Genomic DNA, 16,831 nt, shown 5'->3' with positions numbered 1-16,831 from the left:
CACACACACACACACACACACAATTCCACTATTCATCCGCCAGACGTTTTAACAAGTTTATTGAACACCAGTGACACATGGCCTAGAAGGGACATTTCACTCAGACTGAGAGATGAAACCCTGTTAAATCTCCTCACTGAGGCCATCGTTCAGCTGTGCTGGATTGTACTAAAATACCTGTTTTACAACTGAATAAAAAAGCAGCACAAACATAAAAAACGTTGTTCTTAAGAACAATACAGTTAAGAAAAATGGGGGGAAAAAAATAGTGAAATCAGACTTGTGCTGTGGTAGAAAAGCATGTTTAGTATTTACAAACAGTGGACACATGACAGGTACAATCCAGTAGCGTTTTAGATAAGACTATGACACTTATTTTACTTAAATTACTAAAGTTTAGTTGAAATTGTGTAGACGTTATTCCACGTTGGGCCTAGTTTGTCAAATTTTGTACCAGAAAGAGTTTTTTGTATTTTATCCAGTCCAACAGAACTAAAATAACAAGTCTTCAGTTCAAAGTGATTTTATGAACCCGTTTGTATTCTTTACCTTTCTGAGTAACTGAATCTCAATAAACAAACACGTTTATAGCAGGATAACACACAATACATAAAAGTAATGACATGATACTTGCATGTAAAGTTCTGTCTAAATGAAAGTAAAACTCCATAAAAAAAGCAATATCAAATCTTCAGTCTTCTTAGATGTATCAGTTTGAAGCATTGGCACTAGCTTTATCTGTTTGACCTCTGACTTCCAATGATTCCTGTGCCATCTTTTTGAAGTAGCGTTCAGCCCGCACTTCCTCAAAGCAGAACTCGGTGGCGCCGCTGAGCAGCAGCTCTTTACAGTACATGCTCTGCTCTTGAGGTTTTCCTGATTCTGCCTTCTGCTGTTGCTGATGGTGCTCCTGTAGTCTCTTTAGAGGGGTTTCCTCTCTGCAGGGCTTACGAGACGATAAAACTGTGTTCACCGCCGGATTGATCTTACATGGAGTCCTGAGGATGAGATATGGGAGATGCCATCAGAGAAATGTTACTGACATAGCCTGTAAAGTCTTATAACTTAGACATTTATGAATATGGTTAACACTTACATTTGTTTTTGTTATTATTAAAGTAATAAACTAGTGATGACTCCCAAATGACCACAACACACAATGTGGTATAGACTGTTTTGTCTGAACATCCCCCCAAGTTTTTATTTTAACATACATCAAGGAAATTTTAACTGGTTATGAAACACTTCCAACTGAATTGTGATGACTCTATATGACCTACAAAAGCAAACGAGACCATCAGTGAGATGACTGACTTTTTCTCTGCAATTAAAATAGTTAATCTTCATGCCTGTTGGGTGTGATTCCAACTTATCTGGGTCAGGTGGGTGATAAAATCAAAATTAAACTATGTTTTATAACAGAGTATTCAGGGGGTTCAGAGCTTGAGGAGAGAAGCTTCTCTGTAACCTGGTGGTACATAACAGCATTCAAAAAAAAAAAAATCATTGTTTCATCTTTGTCATCTTTCGTCTCACAGAGACAGAATCAAAAATACTTGCGATGAGAAAAGCAGGATCACAGTTACAGGAACCTCTTTATTTCATTATCTAACTTCAGAAACATGTTGCTTGAATGTCTGATGAGTAAAGTAAATGTTCTGCAAATAAATACAGTTACTCAAAGCTGCTGATAAAAACAAGATTCTTGTGGTTAACTCACATTGTTGGAGGCTGGTCTGTCTCCTCCACAAATGGTTGGAAGGTGGGTTTGGGAGGTGGTGGGGCCATAATAGTACGTCCATATTTAGACTTCTGGGGCAGCTGTGGTACAAACGCATACACAAAATCAATTCATATCACTGGGTTACATTCCACACATTTAAAATCTAATAACACAGCACCTCATACCTTGACATCACACCATCTTTCAGGCCTCTGCTCATTCTCCTTTGCCTTTGAGGTAGGAGGGGCCACCCAGGACTCCAACTTGGGCTCCGAAGGGCCGGCACTTTGTGTCTTGGTCTCATCAAAAATCACTAACCGACTATTTGAAGCATTGCCAAGGACGGGGGCACCATGTGACAGTAAGCCTCCAGAAATACCTGTTCACAAAAGCCATTAAAAAACAAAATTAAACAACTTTTTTAAAAAAGATAATGCTACAATTCATTATGAGCTGGAGCAACAGTAATATCAGCTTTGTGTGCTTACTTCTAATTGCATGCCCAGTTCTGTTGACTGGGGCAATAGCCTTTTTCTTCCCTCTATGTTTGAGGTCGGCAAGAGAAACTCTCTCGAGTTGTTTAGGTTCATTGTCGCTGTCATCCTCTTCCACATTCATCATCACCTGTCGGGACACTCGTGCCTGCAAAGCCCTAAAAACAACGATCCAGAAAATTGTGACCATGCCGATATTTTGCATTTTCAAACTATATCTGACACTTAGCTGACAGAATCCATACTTGTGAAACTGTTGGAGCTTATCATGCGGTTCGGCACACTTCTTGAATCCTTCCTGGTAGACCAGGTCTGCTTTGCGACAGTTTCCCTGATTCTCATATTCCTCAGACCAAGCGATGTAGAGGGATGCCTGTGTCACTCCGATTCCCTGCGCTTGCATGTACCTGTAAATGTCCAAGGGCTCGGTGCAGTTCTCTGCCTAATGACACACAGGCATGGTCAAAGTTAATAATGCTGAATCAGTTATCAAAGGAGCACAAACAGTCAGAGGTCAAATATTAAACGTACAAATTTGATCCAGAGGTCAACATAGCGAGGGTCGTTGTGATATTTCTTTTCGTCTGTGAATCTCGTCACAACCTGTTCCAGCAGTGTGCCGAGATTGCTCTCCTTTCCTCCCTGGGGGAAGGTTTGCTCTGTCCACTTAATATAGCTGTAAAAGACAGAATTAAGTGAGGAATAAACATTACGTTCCTTTGATTGCACAATGGCACATATGAACATATGTTACTGTTCACATATTTGATTTACCGGTCCCAGACATCAAGTGGATCATCTCCTTCATACATTCGCACTTCAGATTCAAACGCCCTGGAAAAACAAAAGAAACAAACAAGAAACCTCCATCATCTACTGCTGGTAAAAAGTGTTGAACAGAAACTGCTGTCACACTATCCTGTGGGAAGTGCAATGGTAAAAAGATCATCCATACTGTCTCTGCTGGTTGATGGCAGAGCTGACTCCATCCTGTTGTTGACTGAGCGCCTGATGTAAGGCTGATATGGCTCTGCCACGCCGCAGTGGCTGGATGTTTTCTTTGCTTAGCTCCCATTCCACATCTCCTCCCTCTGCCATTCTGGAATTTTAAACAGCAAGATGCCTACGGACCAGAGGACACACAGACACAAATGCATCAGTCATTTTTAGGTAATTCAAGTCATCACCATCATCTCTTCTTGCACTCCACACTGGTGATCTTTATGCTCAATAGAATTCACATAAAAGGCTCATGTCCCCTAACTTCTGATTAGGATAATGGATTTATCTTTTAAGCTATTTATGAAGAAAACATCTGAAACATTCTGGGGTTTCAGCTTCTCCAACATGAAGATTTGGATTTTTTTTTCTGTTTTGCATAAGTGCAAAATATATTTAAATAACAATGTTGGTCAGACAAAACAAGACACCTCAAAACATCATCATCGTATTTGTTAGGCGTCTCATCTTACTCTATTCTGACGGACAACTGAGATATTTCCAGTGTGGTTTTTTTCTCTCTAACGTTAACGAGTGCATGACGTGGGGAGCTAACACACTAGCTAGCTAACATTAGCTTTAGTGCGACAGTTTTTGTCGTTGTTCGCAATATTAGCAGACTTTGCAAGTCACAGATGAAAACAAAACTGCCAATCTGCCAAATAGTGTTTTTTCATACCGCTTTCAAGCCTCCTACGTCCCCTTTCCTGATGATTAAAGCTACAACGTTGCTACAACGACGCTGCTCAGGAGTCGGTTACTGTGTTTTGAACAAGGACCGCGAGAGAATTTGGAGAAAGCTGATTGGAGGAACCAGAAACCGGAAGATGTAAATTGACGCCACAGCACTACTTCCGCTGTGGTTCCTGTTTTGATTAAAGCAACGTTGAAAGGTTGGAATAGGAAGCTAGCTTCCAGAATAATCTTAGCAGACTCGTTTTATATGTTTTTTTTAAAGATAATTGCCCACTACAGTAATATTAGCCGATTATAATCGCCTGTCTCATGTCGTTCTACACGTGTCGACATGGACAACCGTTGTTATTCTTGTGCATCAAAGTTCAGTCTCTTCAAGAAGGAGGTAAGACCTTTCTGGCTTATATCAGACACATAGCTATACATATTAAACGTTGAAGGTAAATTAACGGTGCAGTTTATGTTGAAATGTGTCCACAGCTGGGCTGTAAGAGCTGCGGCCGCGCCTTCTGCTCCAGCTGCTTGACTTTCAGTGCAGTGGTGCCTCGCTGTGGCAACACCCAGCAGAAAGTCTGCAAACAGTGCCATGGTAATCTGACAAGGTAAAGGTCACACCGTGATAATGGATAACAATATGGCCATTAATAAGTATTAATAAGGTTTCTTGCTTATCTTTCTTTTTTAGTGGGGGATCTTCCAATGACACTGGAAAATGGTCTCCTCCTGAAAATTACAAAAAGTCAGTGTATGACAAATTCTGAAAAAACTGACGCTTTGTCAGCACAGCAGTATCATGGCGTCTAAAGTTCATGTTTCCTTCATAGACGGGTTGCTGCATTTGAGGCTAAACAGCAGGGGCAGACGACACAGTCTCTGGCACATGGAAGCAATAGGAACAGCAAAGCAGGCCATGCACCAACCAGAGGCCTGAGTAAAGAAGATCAGGCTATTGCTGAAAGACTTCAAAAGCTGAAGGAGGACTCTATGCCAAGTTAGTATTTTTTTTGTTTTGTTTTTTGAGCAGCTGCCATTTTGATTTAAGCTGAAAAATACAATAACAATATCTTTTCTCTAAACAAAAGCCATTACAATATCTCCTCCCCCTTTATCTTTAGAGTCTGTCCCTTCTGAGAAAGAGCTTGAGTCTCGCCTTGCTGCTCTGAAAGCTCCCAGCCAGCCAGTGCCTTCTGCGAGGGAGATGGAGGACCGTCTGGCAGTTCTTCGTGGTGTGCCTCCACCATCCCAAGCTCCTCCACCTGTGAGCTAAGCCTCCTCCTCCTTGTTTGTGGCAATTTGGTCCTTACATTCAGATGTAACTGTATGCTAAATACTTTGCCATGATTGCTTACCAGTGTACTTGTGTGCTCATCTGTGCAGGTGCATCGGCCTCCAGATAACAGGACCCAGACGGAACAAGCCAATGATCTGATTACTCAGATGGCAGATGAAGTTGCCATAGATGACCAGCAATCAAATCCTGAATGCAGTAAGATGTTACTCATCATGTTATAGTGAAACACATAATGATATGTTATGACTGCATTCTGACACTAAAATCTGCGCCAAACTATGAACACCTCTGCAGGTGTAGACAGCCGTATGAATGATCTCAACAAGGGGGAGGGTGGCACATTGGATGAGAATTTGGATGAGAACCAGGACGAGGTCAAGCAGCTGGAGGTTGAGAAGGCCCGTCTGCTGGAGGAAGCCATGGAGGAGCTGAGGAAGGAACACCATTCCCAGGATCAGGTCCTCGACATGGCCAAGAGGCTGGCTCAGCTGAAGGGGCAGGACCCAGACAAAGGTACCCTCACACACAAAGATCTTAGTGTACATCCTCCTTAACTTTGTCTTGTATCCTCACTTTCTCATCAGAATATCAGAAAATAGCTCTAACCGTGGCAGAAGTCAATGTTGTTTTTGTTATGTCATTTTTAGTTACTATGGAGGACTTCCAGCATCCTGACAGTGATGAGGAGACTGAAGAAGAAGCTGTGATGAGAGTATTAAAACAGGTCTGGGACTTAATGCAAGTTCATAGTTTAATTTAGATTATAGTAAATCTTACTTGGTAAACTCATTTCTACTGACTGCGTATCACTCTCTTAAAGATGATAGCAAAGCAACCTGGACCAGTTCAGCAGGCCACAAGGGGCTGCTATTTTGCCATTTTAATAATTTGTGCTGTGAATTGGAGGAGATGTTCTGAAATTCCTGCTTTTCTGATTTCATTCTGTTTTTGTTCAGCTCTCTGAAGAGGCTGCACTGGATGAAGCCAGTGGCTACAACATACCGTTAGAACAGAGCGGACCAAAGAACACCGAAAAGAAAAAAACTTCCAAGAAACCGGTAATTAAAATCAGCCTAAATACAAAATCATACATCTTTAAAGGCTATTAAAGAGAATAACATTTAACCTCTTTTTATCTGATCCATTTTAAAGACCCAGGCTCAAGTACCCAAGAGTAGGATTTCACCAGCTGCTGTTGCACATCCACCATCAGACAGTGATGAGGAAGAGCTCCCGTGGTGCTGCATCTGTAATGCAGACGCCACTCTTCGCTGTCACACTTGTGATGGAGACCTATACTGCAACCGCTGCTTCAGGTAGCATAACATACAGATGGGTGACATTTTCAAGGAAAGACAGACATGAACCTCCAAGTTTCTGGAGCTATTTCCATTTTCCCTACACATGTTCAATTGATCCACATTGTTTTTATTGTCATCAGATCATCCATTGACCCCTTGTGTCTCGTATGAAAGTATCTGCATTGTTTATGATTCTCTGCTCATTCATTAAGATTTTCCCTCTGATTTGTCCCTTGCTGTGTATTAATCTTACAAAGTGCAACAGTGATTCTGTTTTTTGTCTCATAGTGGACCTTTCATGAAAATCTTTGCTCTGATGCCCAAGAAAGATGATTTGGAATGTATACCATGACCCAGATAGATTGTAGGCAGGCTGCTGACATACTGTTAAGCAGCATGCATATAAAGTATTTAGTGTGATGAATTATCAATTTGCTCTCTCATCTCCCCAGGGAAGGCCATGATGAATACGACAGGAAGGAGCATCGCACCAGTAACTACACGGCACCAAAGAAGAAGAGGAAGACATGATAGTGAGACTGTGCTGTAGCTGTTTGCCTCGTCAGGCTCTGGTCAGTCATTACAGTTAGACTTGTGCTTTTGACTTAAGTGACCTATTATTGTAAAAGAAACAGTGTCTCAGAAGAAAACGCTACCTATTATCCAATGCAAGCCAGACTTTAACCCCAGTTTATCTTATCTATCCAAACTAAAGTGTAGACCGCAGGAAGAGCAGCATCTGCTTTCTGTAATTACTAACAGATGAACTCAACAAATCAAAAACAATGGGTATGCAATTAATTTATGGCAATGCAAAGACTAGAAATAGACTAACGATAAATAAGATCTGTAAAATATGAACAATGGAGCCTATTTTTTCTGTAATGTACAAAAATAGAGGCTGGTAGAAAGTGTTGGTGTTGTAGCAAAACTGCTCAGCTTCTGTACACAGGAAAGTTTTAAGCTGTCCAACTACATAAGACGCTTGAAGCCTTTTTATTATGTCACTTGTTCTACTTCCCAGAGGCAACAAAGGCTCATCTTAGATGCACTTTGCTCTTGTCACCATTTGATTCTTTTTTTTTTTTTTTTTTTTATGCCCTTCTAATTTTCACGACATATACAGAAAGCAGACGCATCACGAGCTCATCTGGGATGATGTACAATCCCAGACTGCTGTCAGCTCTGGACTGAAGAAGCACAGAGGAGTCAGTATAAAAGGATTACTGAGGGCTTTGTTTTCTTTTGGCAGGCACTGCAGTTGCTCTTGTAATCTATGTTTGGCTGCGAGTCTGACATGAGTATTGCCTTTCTTGTCCTTGTGTGTAATTTCATTATAACGGATGCGAAATGCGCGAGGCGCCGTGTCACATATTTTAGGCAGCACTGCATTCGTTTTTTAGTTGATTAAAAATACACTGAAGCCTTGTTTTTAATCACTTGACAAACATTTCCCTGGCTGGCAGGCCATGTCAGGATGGTATGGACAGGGTAGTGTCAGAGATGTACTGTAAGAGTGGAAAGAGGGGGGAGCGAACAGAGCAAATTACTATAATGGAGCCCTTAGCCGAAAGACCCTCTGTGTATGACAGGGAGAAGGCCAGAGTGCAGTTTCATCAGTGTGCATTAATGTCAGGCTAACTGAGGAGAAACCATAATTACACTCTCCTCTGGGGGCTTGCTCCATTAAGGTTCGTATGGATGGTTACTGTGTTTGCCTTTTCTGGCCATGTCAGACGTACGCCACAGACAGGAAATGGATGGAGGATAATGGATGCATACTTAATGGACCTTCCTGCCACTGTGTTTACTCCTAGACCCGACATGTCATCGTCTCCTTTGTTTCCATCACTCTGTTGAAATATTTACGGTGTAAAACAAAAGCTTGAGTTCTGGGAAGGACGTGACGACAGCCGAGCTACAGTAGAGTTTTGTATTTGTCTCTGGACAGTAGCACATAAGCAGTCTGTAAAAGAAAATAAGTGTGTTAGCGCAGTAATAATGGGCTGGTCATAGTAGGATCGTTTACGTGGTATTTTAAGTTGATGGGTGTAATGGACATGTCAATATTTATTTGTATGTGTGGAATAAATGATACCTGATGATACCTTTGCTGTTTGTCAGTCCCATTGTCAAGAGTGAGACTAGAGCTGCAAAGATTGCATTCATTTTTTGATAGTCCATTAATCGAATTGAGTATTTTTTTTTAAATATCTGATTCCAGCTTCTCAAATGTGAATATTGTCTGGTTCTTTACTCCTCTGAAATCATAAACTGAATATTTTTGGGTTGATAAATGAAGATGTCATCTCGGGCTTTGGGAGAATCTTTTTTCAACAGTTTCTGATATTTTATAGACCTAACAAGCGATCAACCAGAAAAATAATGTACAGATTAGTCGACAATTAACAATACCGATGGTTGCAGGTTTTTAGAATTCATCCACAGCCTTGTCTTGAAAATGATCAATTTTATTTTGACATACAACACTGTTATCAGAACAAAAATATTTATGTACATAAATAGGCAACCGAAAATGTACAGTCTTGCACGTCCATCTGAGTAATAGACAATAGAACGTTTATCACATGTGCCTTATTATTGGTATGTTTATGGGAAACAAAATGTTACAGCAGTCCAAAAATTAAAGGGAAATGGTGAAAATAAAAAAAATGCTGACCCTGGAAGGGAAAGAGTCCCACAGACACGTGAACCGCACATAAAGGCATCCAAACAGTTAACGCATGGGAGGATAAGAGGCTCCGTATTGTCTCAATTCTTTATTTGACCTAGAATTATTTCTTCAAGGGACCTGACATCTTGCGTAGACCCTTTATCCTGTACAGCAGCCCGTTGATAAAATCCTGTGGGGGGAGATAGAGAAATTAGATTTTTTGTTTTACAGACTAGACAAGACATCAGTAATGTGAAGAAGTGAAATTCATTCCTCTGTTAAATATTGCTTGTGTATAGTTTCATCTGAGTAGATTTTTTTTTTTCTCACCTCTTTTGGCTTTCCGCATTCCTGCAACAACTCCTAACAGGGATTGCAAACACAGGAAGACTCACTACCCACATTGGACATTTCTTTTTCTCTGCAAACATTGCAACACTGGATTCCAGCGAGGGTCAACTGCTTGTTAAGCCATTATTACAACGCATTGCAAATAGTTAGGTTTGCACAAAGGTGCAGCAAGGTGTTAAAAGGTTCAAATGCTCAGGTTGACCTTTGTTTGAAGAACTCTTGTTTTAGGTGCCAATACATTACTGAATATATAAATAACAAGAAAGGCAAGGTGAATAATGGCTAGAAAATGTAAATGTCCTTGAGTTGCTCAATCTTACCTGCAGACGTGATCTCTGCCCCTCGTCTGTCAGCTCCAGGAGCTCATCTATGTCAATCTCTAACTCTGGAATCTCTTCTTCCTGTAAAAACAGCAACACACAAAAGTTAGAGCCCTTGGTTGATATTCCTTTATTACTATATTGCCCACACTTTATTTTATTTCTGCTCGTGCTACAGACGCTCTTGTTTCATGTGGGCTTCTTGCCATTCTCTCGCTCACACAGCGGTAAGGCTGTCCACGCGCCTGAGCCGAGTCATTCAGGAAAGAAGGGGTGTAAAGCTGTGATCCAGGATGTGATGCAACATGGCAGGGGTTTCAGAAATGAAATCCTCGCACTATGGTGTATAAGCTGTTGGTCTGTAGAGATTTAAAGAGTTGACACTGTACTTTTTTTATTTGTAGTCAGTCACCTGAGTTAATAGTGTTTGCTGAATTTGTTAAGTTACGAATCAACACATTTTCTCTTCCTTAATAATGTCTCATAACAATGATGTGATTGACGATGCGCTGAACACGAGGGTGCTGAGGCGTGAAGGCAGCAGGGCTCCAGGAGGCCACACTTGCCACATGCCATCATCACATTTTCATGCATGGTTTACTCGGCTAGCATTTAGCTGAGCCATTGCTGGGAGGTTATTTCCAGTTGAAATGTTTTCTAAAGAATATACTTTTCACGGCTATGTCGTCACACACTGTGTGTATCTGATACAAACTGGTGGTCCCCACAAACCGCCTTTCTAAAATCTTAGAAAAAAAACAGTTGCTGGCAGCACTTTGGAAGATCAGTGCCAACCTCATGTAAAGATTGTTAAAAAAAAAAAAAAAAAAAAGTACAGAGTCTCCACCCATGAAAAGCAAATATAGAAAAGTAATCAGTTCGTATCACAAGCTCCCATCCATCGTTTAGCTCCATTGCCAGAGGGAATGAACAGTGCTGCTCAGTGGATGAGTCCTGGACACGGAGATATCTGGAGTCAGCAGGTGTACACTCATATCTGACAAGTGGGGCCTCTTTTTAAGAGGAATATTTTCCGGCTGGGGAGTTTTCACGGCTGCTGAGGATGGGGCTCGCACTGCTTTCTGGACGAGGAGAGAGCTAATCAATGTGGAAGTGCTGAGTGGCGGAATAGATGGGCCCTCCTCCAGAGTCCCCTGTGCCTGCTCTAATTGATACACGCTGCCAGTTTGGACCCCCGCGTGATTTTGCTGATGTCTGCAGGACACATGATGAACATTGCTCTGTGCTGTGTGGGCTTTACCAGCTCGGCTGTGGGTGGTTGTTCTGTGTTTTTTTTTTTTTGGTTTGTGTATTGTGTGTCAAATGGTTGGGCCAGTGATTACCAACCAGGGGTATTTGTACCCCATGGGGTTCTTCTGTTGCCAGAGAATGAAAAAAAATAAAAAATAAATGTAATGATTAGACTCAAAGTACATCCACATTTTTAATCTGCAGTAAAAAATTATTTAGGCTTGAAAAGGTTTAATAGATCCATGATCGCCTGGTGGCCATCTTCCTCTAACATCACACTCAGGGTGAATGCTGTGATAATGTTATACGACGGTGTTCCAGGTTTCATGTCCTGTAAAGGGAGGGAACCTGTCAAATTGTCGTCAGTTTACCACCTGCCAATTTAACAGCAACTGAAAAGATGATGGACAGTGAAAATCTGGAGGGACATCGGGCCTTATTTCCAGATAAAACAATATATTTAATTAGCCATTACCTTCCTATAGGAAATGGCTTATGTTAGCAATCCACTGCTTCCCAGCTGACACAATAGTTTGATTAACTAAAAATGTATCTTTACATCTGCTGTCAAATTAGATGTATTTTCCTCTCCCGCTTGGCACATACATTACGGAACTAAAATAATGTGTGGTTGTACGCGGCTCTATTGATTAATGTCGATGTTAGAAGTACTTACTCGCGTTATTAGGATTAATAATACATTCACATTAATTGCACAGAACTTTAAATGGCCATCTAGAATGGCATATTCAGTTAGTAAAAGGATGAAGGTGAAAATGAAACCTGCATAAGTACTACATTAGTGATGAGTATGTACAGGGATATACTTTATGGGCTTTAACACCCCACTGCCTGTGACTGCGTGACCATGCAGAGCACCACTGAATGTCAATGAGAGGAATATGAGCAATTACTGTGAAGAAATACGATGACCCTTCCCGAAACTTTTCAGTATTTCATATTGGACGCGGTCGCAATTTTCAGCTTGTTGAGAGTTACCTCATTGTCAGAGGAAAATTGCATTTTAACGAGGCCTCGGGGCAGAAATGTCTCAGCAGCACTTTTTGAAGTTAAAAGCAACAGACTGGAGCTAAAATGAATGTTGGCACTAACGCTGGAATTCATGAATATCAAAGTAGCTCTCCGAGGATTGCAGTTTTAGACGGGCGATACAGATGCAGTCTCAATAGCAGCTGGATTTTGTCAAGACGTGATGCCCTCGATTAGAATTTATAATTCAGAAACGGGAAAGTTGTAGCAGTGTAATGGCGTGACCTATTTTTTAGGGTTTGGGACTCACATTCCAGAGCAGCAGCACGATCTTTTAAACTTTTATTTTAACATCTCTTTGACATGTTTTATTTATGTTGATTGTTACAAGTTCTTGTTGTTCTCTGTCTTGTGGCGCTTCTTGAGTGGTTGCATTTGATTTTTATCATTTTTCCAAGAAATGCTTTAAATATGAATTAAGTTTACTAAAAATTGCCCTGAGGATGACAAATTGATTCGTCCATTGATCCAGCCAAGTGCAACAGTTTCAACCAATGGGAGATTTCTGATCTACTAGCAAAACTGTCATGAATTGGAGTATTGATATCCACAGGCCCCAGTGAATAGCTCCTAATGATTTTGGACACACACACACCCCTCTCCGATATGTCATCTAGGGCACCCCTCAGGTCCAAATGTGCCCTTGCCCTTTGCAAGGTATATTGAAATAAATGATTTTCATGGGCAGTGAGTTTGAAGAGCAAAGCCCAGCACAATATATACGGACAGGTTACCAAATATTCGCTCATTCAAGCTCCACAGAAACAGAGCTGTATTGATTGCGGTGAGCCGTTGACCTTAATCACTTCCATCAGGTCCTATATTATTTATTGTCCATACATAACACATTTTAAATGGAAACCAACACATTACCAGGAAGTTTACTCAACATGGTCATTCCCTCACGAACGGATCTGAGCCCAGTTGGTTGTTATGTAACTTCTCCTGAGGGCCTGCCTTGAGCTCAGTGTATGAGTTTTGGAAACAAGAAATTTGCTGTAGATATTCATAATCCATAAAAGATGAATGATTTTATATTCGGTCTTTCAGTGACCTAGATTCTTGTGCCGGGTCGGTTTCTTCATTAGGTTGGTTGCTCGGTTTAACCCCTCTTTAATATCATGGTTGGAATGAGGCAACTAGCAGTGTGTAGCCTGTTATTATTGCGAAATTTTGGAATATGAAAACTCTCGTGTCTGAACACCAAATACTGTGCTACACCCAGCAACCGTTTAGCTTAGCTTAGCATGACAATTGCACGTGGGGAAACTCCTATTAAACAAGATATAACATCATAAATTGTAATTGTACCTTGCAGATTATTTAAGACTCTGTTCATTCAAACTAAAACATTAAGAAAAAATGCTTTAGTTAGCTAAAGTTTGATGGTAGTGGACAGATTTGTAAACCTCATATATAGCAATGCTAGGAGTTTCCCTTTTTTTCAGTCTTTATGCTAAGCTAAGCTAACCGGCAGTTGGATGTAGCTGCATACTGAAAAGAAAGATATGAGAGTAGTTGATTTTCTCATCTAACTCTGGAACGGAGAACCAATCAGCATTCTTTTCCAGCTAAAACTATTATTTTAAGGGATTTTGTTTCACAATATTCTTCATATTCCTGACAAGTAAGTGTTAAATAATGTTATTCAATCACCCGTTAAGGGAGAAAATACTGGAAAAAACAACATAGTTTGGTTCCACTGCGCACACTATAGTGTTTGCTATTATAATGTAAAGGAAACCATGCCCAGGAAATCCAGCTGTTTTGAGAAGATGCCAGCATGTGTTTTATTTATCAGACTCTACCCTTTTCCTGTCACGAGTCACAAGCTCGTCATAAACTTTACTGAGTGAGTCGTGTGACTGGCAAAACATTTCTAGTTCTGTCCTGCAGTCCAGTCACTGAAAAGTCCTTAAAGTCTTGTGAATGTTGGGAAAACGTATCTGGCTTCTGGGTTACTATATTAGCCTAACCACTGCTCAAGAAGTCTAACTGAGAGCTGTTTTTCACACCTCTTTTTTAGCTTATCATTTCTCAAAAGGTGTGAAGTTTGCAGTGAAGGTGGCCGCTCCGGACCGAGGCAGCAAATGTATGAATTAGAGATGCGGCTAAATAATTCAGGTGGTGACACAGGGGACTGATGGTAAATGCTTCCACGCGGAAGACTCGGAGAACCAACAGAGTAACCTTCCCCTGAGCCCATGCAAAATTCATTACACTGGCCAGTGCACATGGACAAGTCACGGCTGATTCTGCACAAGTGGCTAATGCAAATATCCTGTCCATCCCAACCCCAAGACAAGCCTTCATTTCCATATGTGAAGGACGTAGACTGTTCTCGGGGAAATTGTGCAGAAGAGGAACTTCTGTTTGCTTCAACTCTAGTAATCATCTCATCAATCATACCTAGATCCAATCATTCCGCTTGTATGGGTCTGTGCCGTGCATGCGCTGCACAGTGATCCTCATATTGAGTTATGCTGGAACCACAACACAAAAGTGCCGGAATAATCGTATGTTTCTGGGACAAGATCAAACGAGCACACAGAGAAAAGACTTCGGATCTGTTTCTGTTATCCACATGTCCTGGTTTCCACTAATGTGATTTATTCCACCCTCGGCTTTTTACAAGCATATTATCATATATTACCACAGGGGAGAAGGCTTGGGATGTGAATGGAGTAAAGCTCATAAAATAAGCATTGTGATGGGGAAAATAATAGCATAATCAACTACAACTGAAGCGTTTTAGATTTAAAACAACTAGGTTTAACCCTCCTATCTACCCGTGCGCAGAAATGTTCCCAGCTCACGTTCTGCAGCATTAGTACGTATGCAAAGGGCTCCCTGCCAGTGTAAGGGGATGCCAGACAGAGAGGTGGCTACTGGCCGTCTGCAGCCAAGGGTCCCCGTGCAGTTGTTTCACATGAGAGACAATTTGTCTCTGCCGTCTCTTTCGCCCATGAAACAGAGGCGGTGTTGTCATCTGATCTGCCTCGTCATTAGGAAGCTCATGCTCCCTAAACAGACACCTCCAATTCCACCGTGCCATGCTGCCTCTTGTGGGCGAGGAGACATCTGTTGCCATGGTTTCCCCTCGGAGAATGCCAAGCAAATCAATATGGAGCCTCTGACATAATTGGATTGTATCCCACAGTACAGGAGTGGAGTTATGAAGGGTGTTTGTGTGAGAACGAGTGGGAGCTTACTGTTGTCTAATCACGATCCGCTGTACATACACTGAACATTACCACCTATGCAACAAGGCCATTGATTACGCACACTTGTTTTTACGTAACACACACTGTAAGTGAGCGTGTCCACATGAATGTGTCTGCAAAGATAGAGACGGGGCACGTCCACGGGCAAGTCCTGGTGCCACCATTACAGCAGGACGTAAACACTGTTTCATTTTGTATCACTTTCTCTGGCACTTTATTACTTTATCACAGAGTTCCAGGAATATTGTTTTGACCCTGTTCCTCCTCAGTATTGTTTGCGTCTCGTGACGCTGTCTCCTCAACTGGATGCCTTAATCGTCAATTTAGCCACATGTTGCAACATACTTCCCGGTGACTTTAAAATCGGACATCAGATCATCTTATCACAGGCTCTGAACACCAGGTTGCACGTCGAACAGCTGATACTGCAGCCGGGTTGATGACACATCAGGGCTTGTGTGCAGCCTTCCAGCACTTCCCTCCCACCCACTCCTCTTTAATGTCTCTGTAATCTCTTACACATGACGGATAGCCCACCACAGACACTTCAGTGGATCAGTGCAGCTCCTTCCCCTCTCCTCCTTCCTCAGTGTGTGTGTGTGTGTGTGTCTGTGTGTGTGAGCCAGCCCTACCCTACCTCACAGTCAAACAGCAGGTGCAGCTGCCCGTCGATCCACTCCTCAATATCCAGCCTCCTCTGCAGGTCCTTGCGGTTGTATTTGACCGTCAGCTTGCCCAACTTGCGGTGGGCCGGCTCTTCTGTCTTGTCCCCCGCCTGGAACATCACCCTGGACTGGGTGCTTGGCTCTGACGCCATGGCTGCCACGGCCTCAGGAGAACCGTGGAAACACACTGAGCTCTCTCTCTCTCTCTCACACACACACACACACACACACACTCACAGACAGAAAGACCCGCTGGCTGTGACAGCTCTGTCTATATCTCTGCTCTTCCTGCGGTCTGCTGTTCCCACGCGTATCTCCTGTTATCTTGTTGAGTGTTCGTGCTCTCCCCCTCTGTAACGCCGGCTCTGGTTCTGTCTCTCTCTCTCTCTCTCTCTCTCTCTCTCTCTCTCTCTCTCTCTGAGGCTTACTGTCTTGCTTCTCCTTCCCTCCTCCTCTTGCAACACCCACTGGCTGCACTATCAGGAGGATGGTAATGAGATATGCCTCCGTGCGTGCATGTGTGAGACTGTGCATGCATTTGTGTGTTTGTGTGTGTGCGCACGCACCTGATGGGGTGTGTGTTTGCTTTTTGCTCTCTTCCCTTTATGTTATAGTAGGTGGGAGAGCATAGGTCAATTACAGCGATAAAAACTGGAGAAAGGTTAAGAAGGCAGCCACAGCAATCAAGGTTTGGACTGTTACTCTGGCTGAAAAATATGCAAGTGTGTCTTATTGATGTTAAAAGTGTTTGCTTTTATTCTTTTTCTTTTTTAGGCTGTGTCATCGGAAACA

At 42.0% G+C, this 16,831-nt stretch overlaps 3 protein-coding genes across 4 annotated transcripts; 1 reads left to right on the top strand and 2 right to left on the bottom strand.

The window, feature by feature from the left end:
• Positions 1-42: 42 nt before the first annotated feature.
• Positions 43-4,036, bottom strand: bub1bb (BUB1 mitotic checkpoint serine/threonine kinase Bb). The gene is made up of 9 exons (XM_037071330.1): positions 3,896-4,036; positions 3,173-3,340; positions 2,992-3,051; positions 2,749-2,893; positions 2,463-2,659; positions 2,212-2,375; positions 1,909-2,102; positions 1,721-1,821; positions 43-998 (listed from the first exon to the last, which is right to left on the bottom strand). Exons 2-9 carry the CDS (start codon positions 3,313-3,315, stop codon positions 710-712), a joined length of 1,293 nt encoding a protein of 430 aa, XP_036927225.1. The 5' UTR covers positions 3,316-3,340; positions 3,896-4,036; the 3' UTR covers positions 43-709.
• A 49-nt stretch (positions 4,037-4,085) lies between these two features.
• zfyve19 (zinc finger, FYVE domain containing 19) lies at positions 4,086-8,611 on the top strand. 2 transcript variants are annotated; one of them, XM_037071332.1, is made up of 12 exons: positions 4,086-4,297; positions 4,393-4,514; positions 4,598-4,651; positions 4,737-4,903; positions 5,028-5,170; positions 5,290-5,398; positions 5,498-5,716; positions 5,851-5,927; positions 6,160-6,261; positions 6,356-6,519; positions 6,957-7,076; positions 7,631-8,611. In XM_037071332.1, exons 1-11 carry the CDS (start codon positions 4,244-4,246, stop codon positions 7,033-7,035), a joined length of 1,290 nt encoding a protein of 429 aa, XP_036927227.1. In that variant the 5' UTR covers positions 4,086-4,243; the 3' UTR covers positions 7,036-7,076; positions 7,631-8,611. The 2 variants fall into 2 exon arrangements, with proteins under 2 accessions (XP_036927227.1, XP_036927226.1); XM_037071331.1 differs by having other exon boundaries at positions 4,087-4,297; positions 6,957-8,611.
• On the bottom strand, positions 7,581-16,487 carry zgc:162989 (uncharacterized protein LOC100037351 homolog). The gene is made up of 4 exons (XM_037071333.1): positions 16,012-16,487; positions 9,850-9,930; positions 9,509-9,541; positions 7,581-9,368 (listed from the first exon to the last, which is right to left on the bottom strand). Exons 1-4 carry the CDS (start codon positions 16,189-16,191, stop codon positions 9,300-9,302), a joined length of 363 nt encoding a protein of 120 aa, XP_036927228.1. The 5' UTR covers positions 16,192-16,487; the 3' UTR covers positions 7,581-9,299.
• Positions 16,488-16,831: the final 344 nt, after the last annotated feature.

This window comes from Acanthopagrus latus, chromosome 16, assembly GCF_904848185.1.
Source record: "Acanthopagrus latus isolate v.2019 chromosome 16, fAcaLat1.1, whole genome shotgun sequence".
NCBI lineage: Eukaryota > Metazoa > Chordata > Actinopteri > Spariformes > Sparidae > Acanthopagrus > Acanthopagrus latus.
This window is presented reverse-complemented; position numbering and strand designations above follow the sequence as displayed.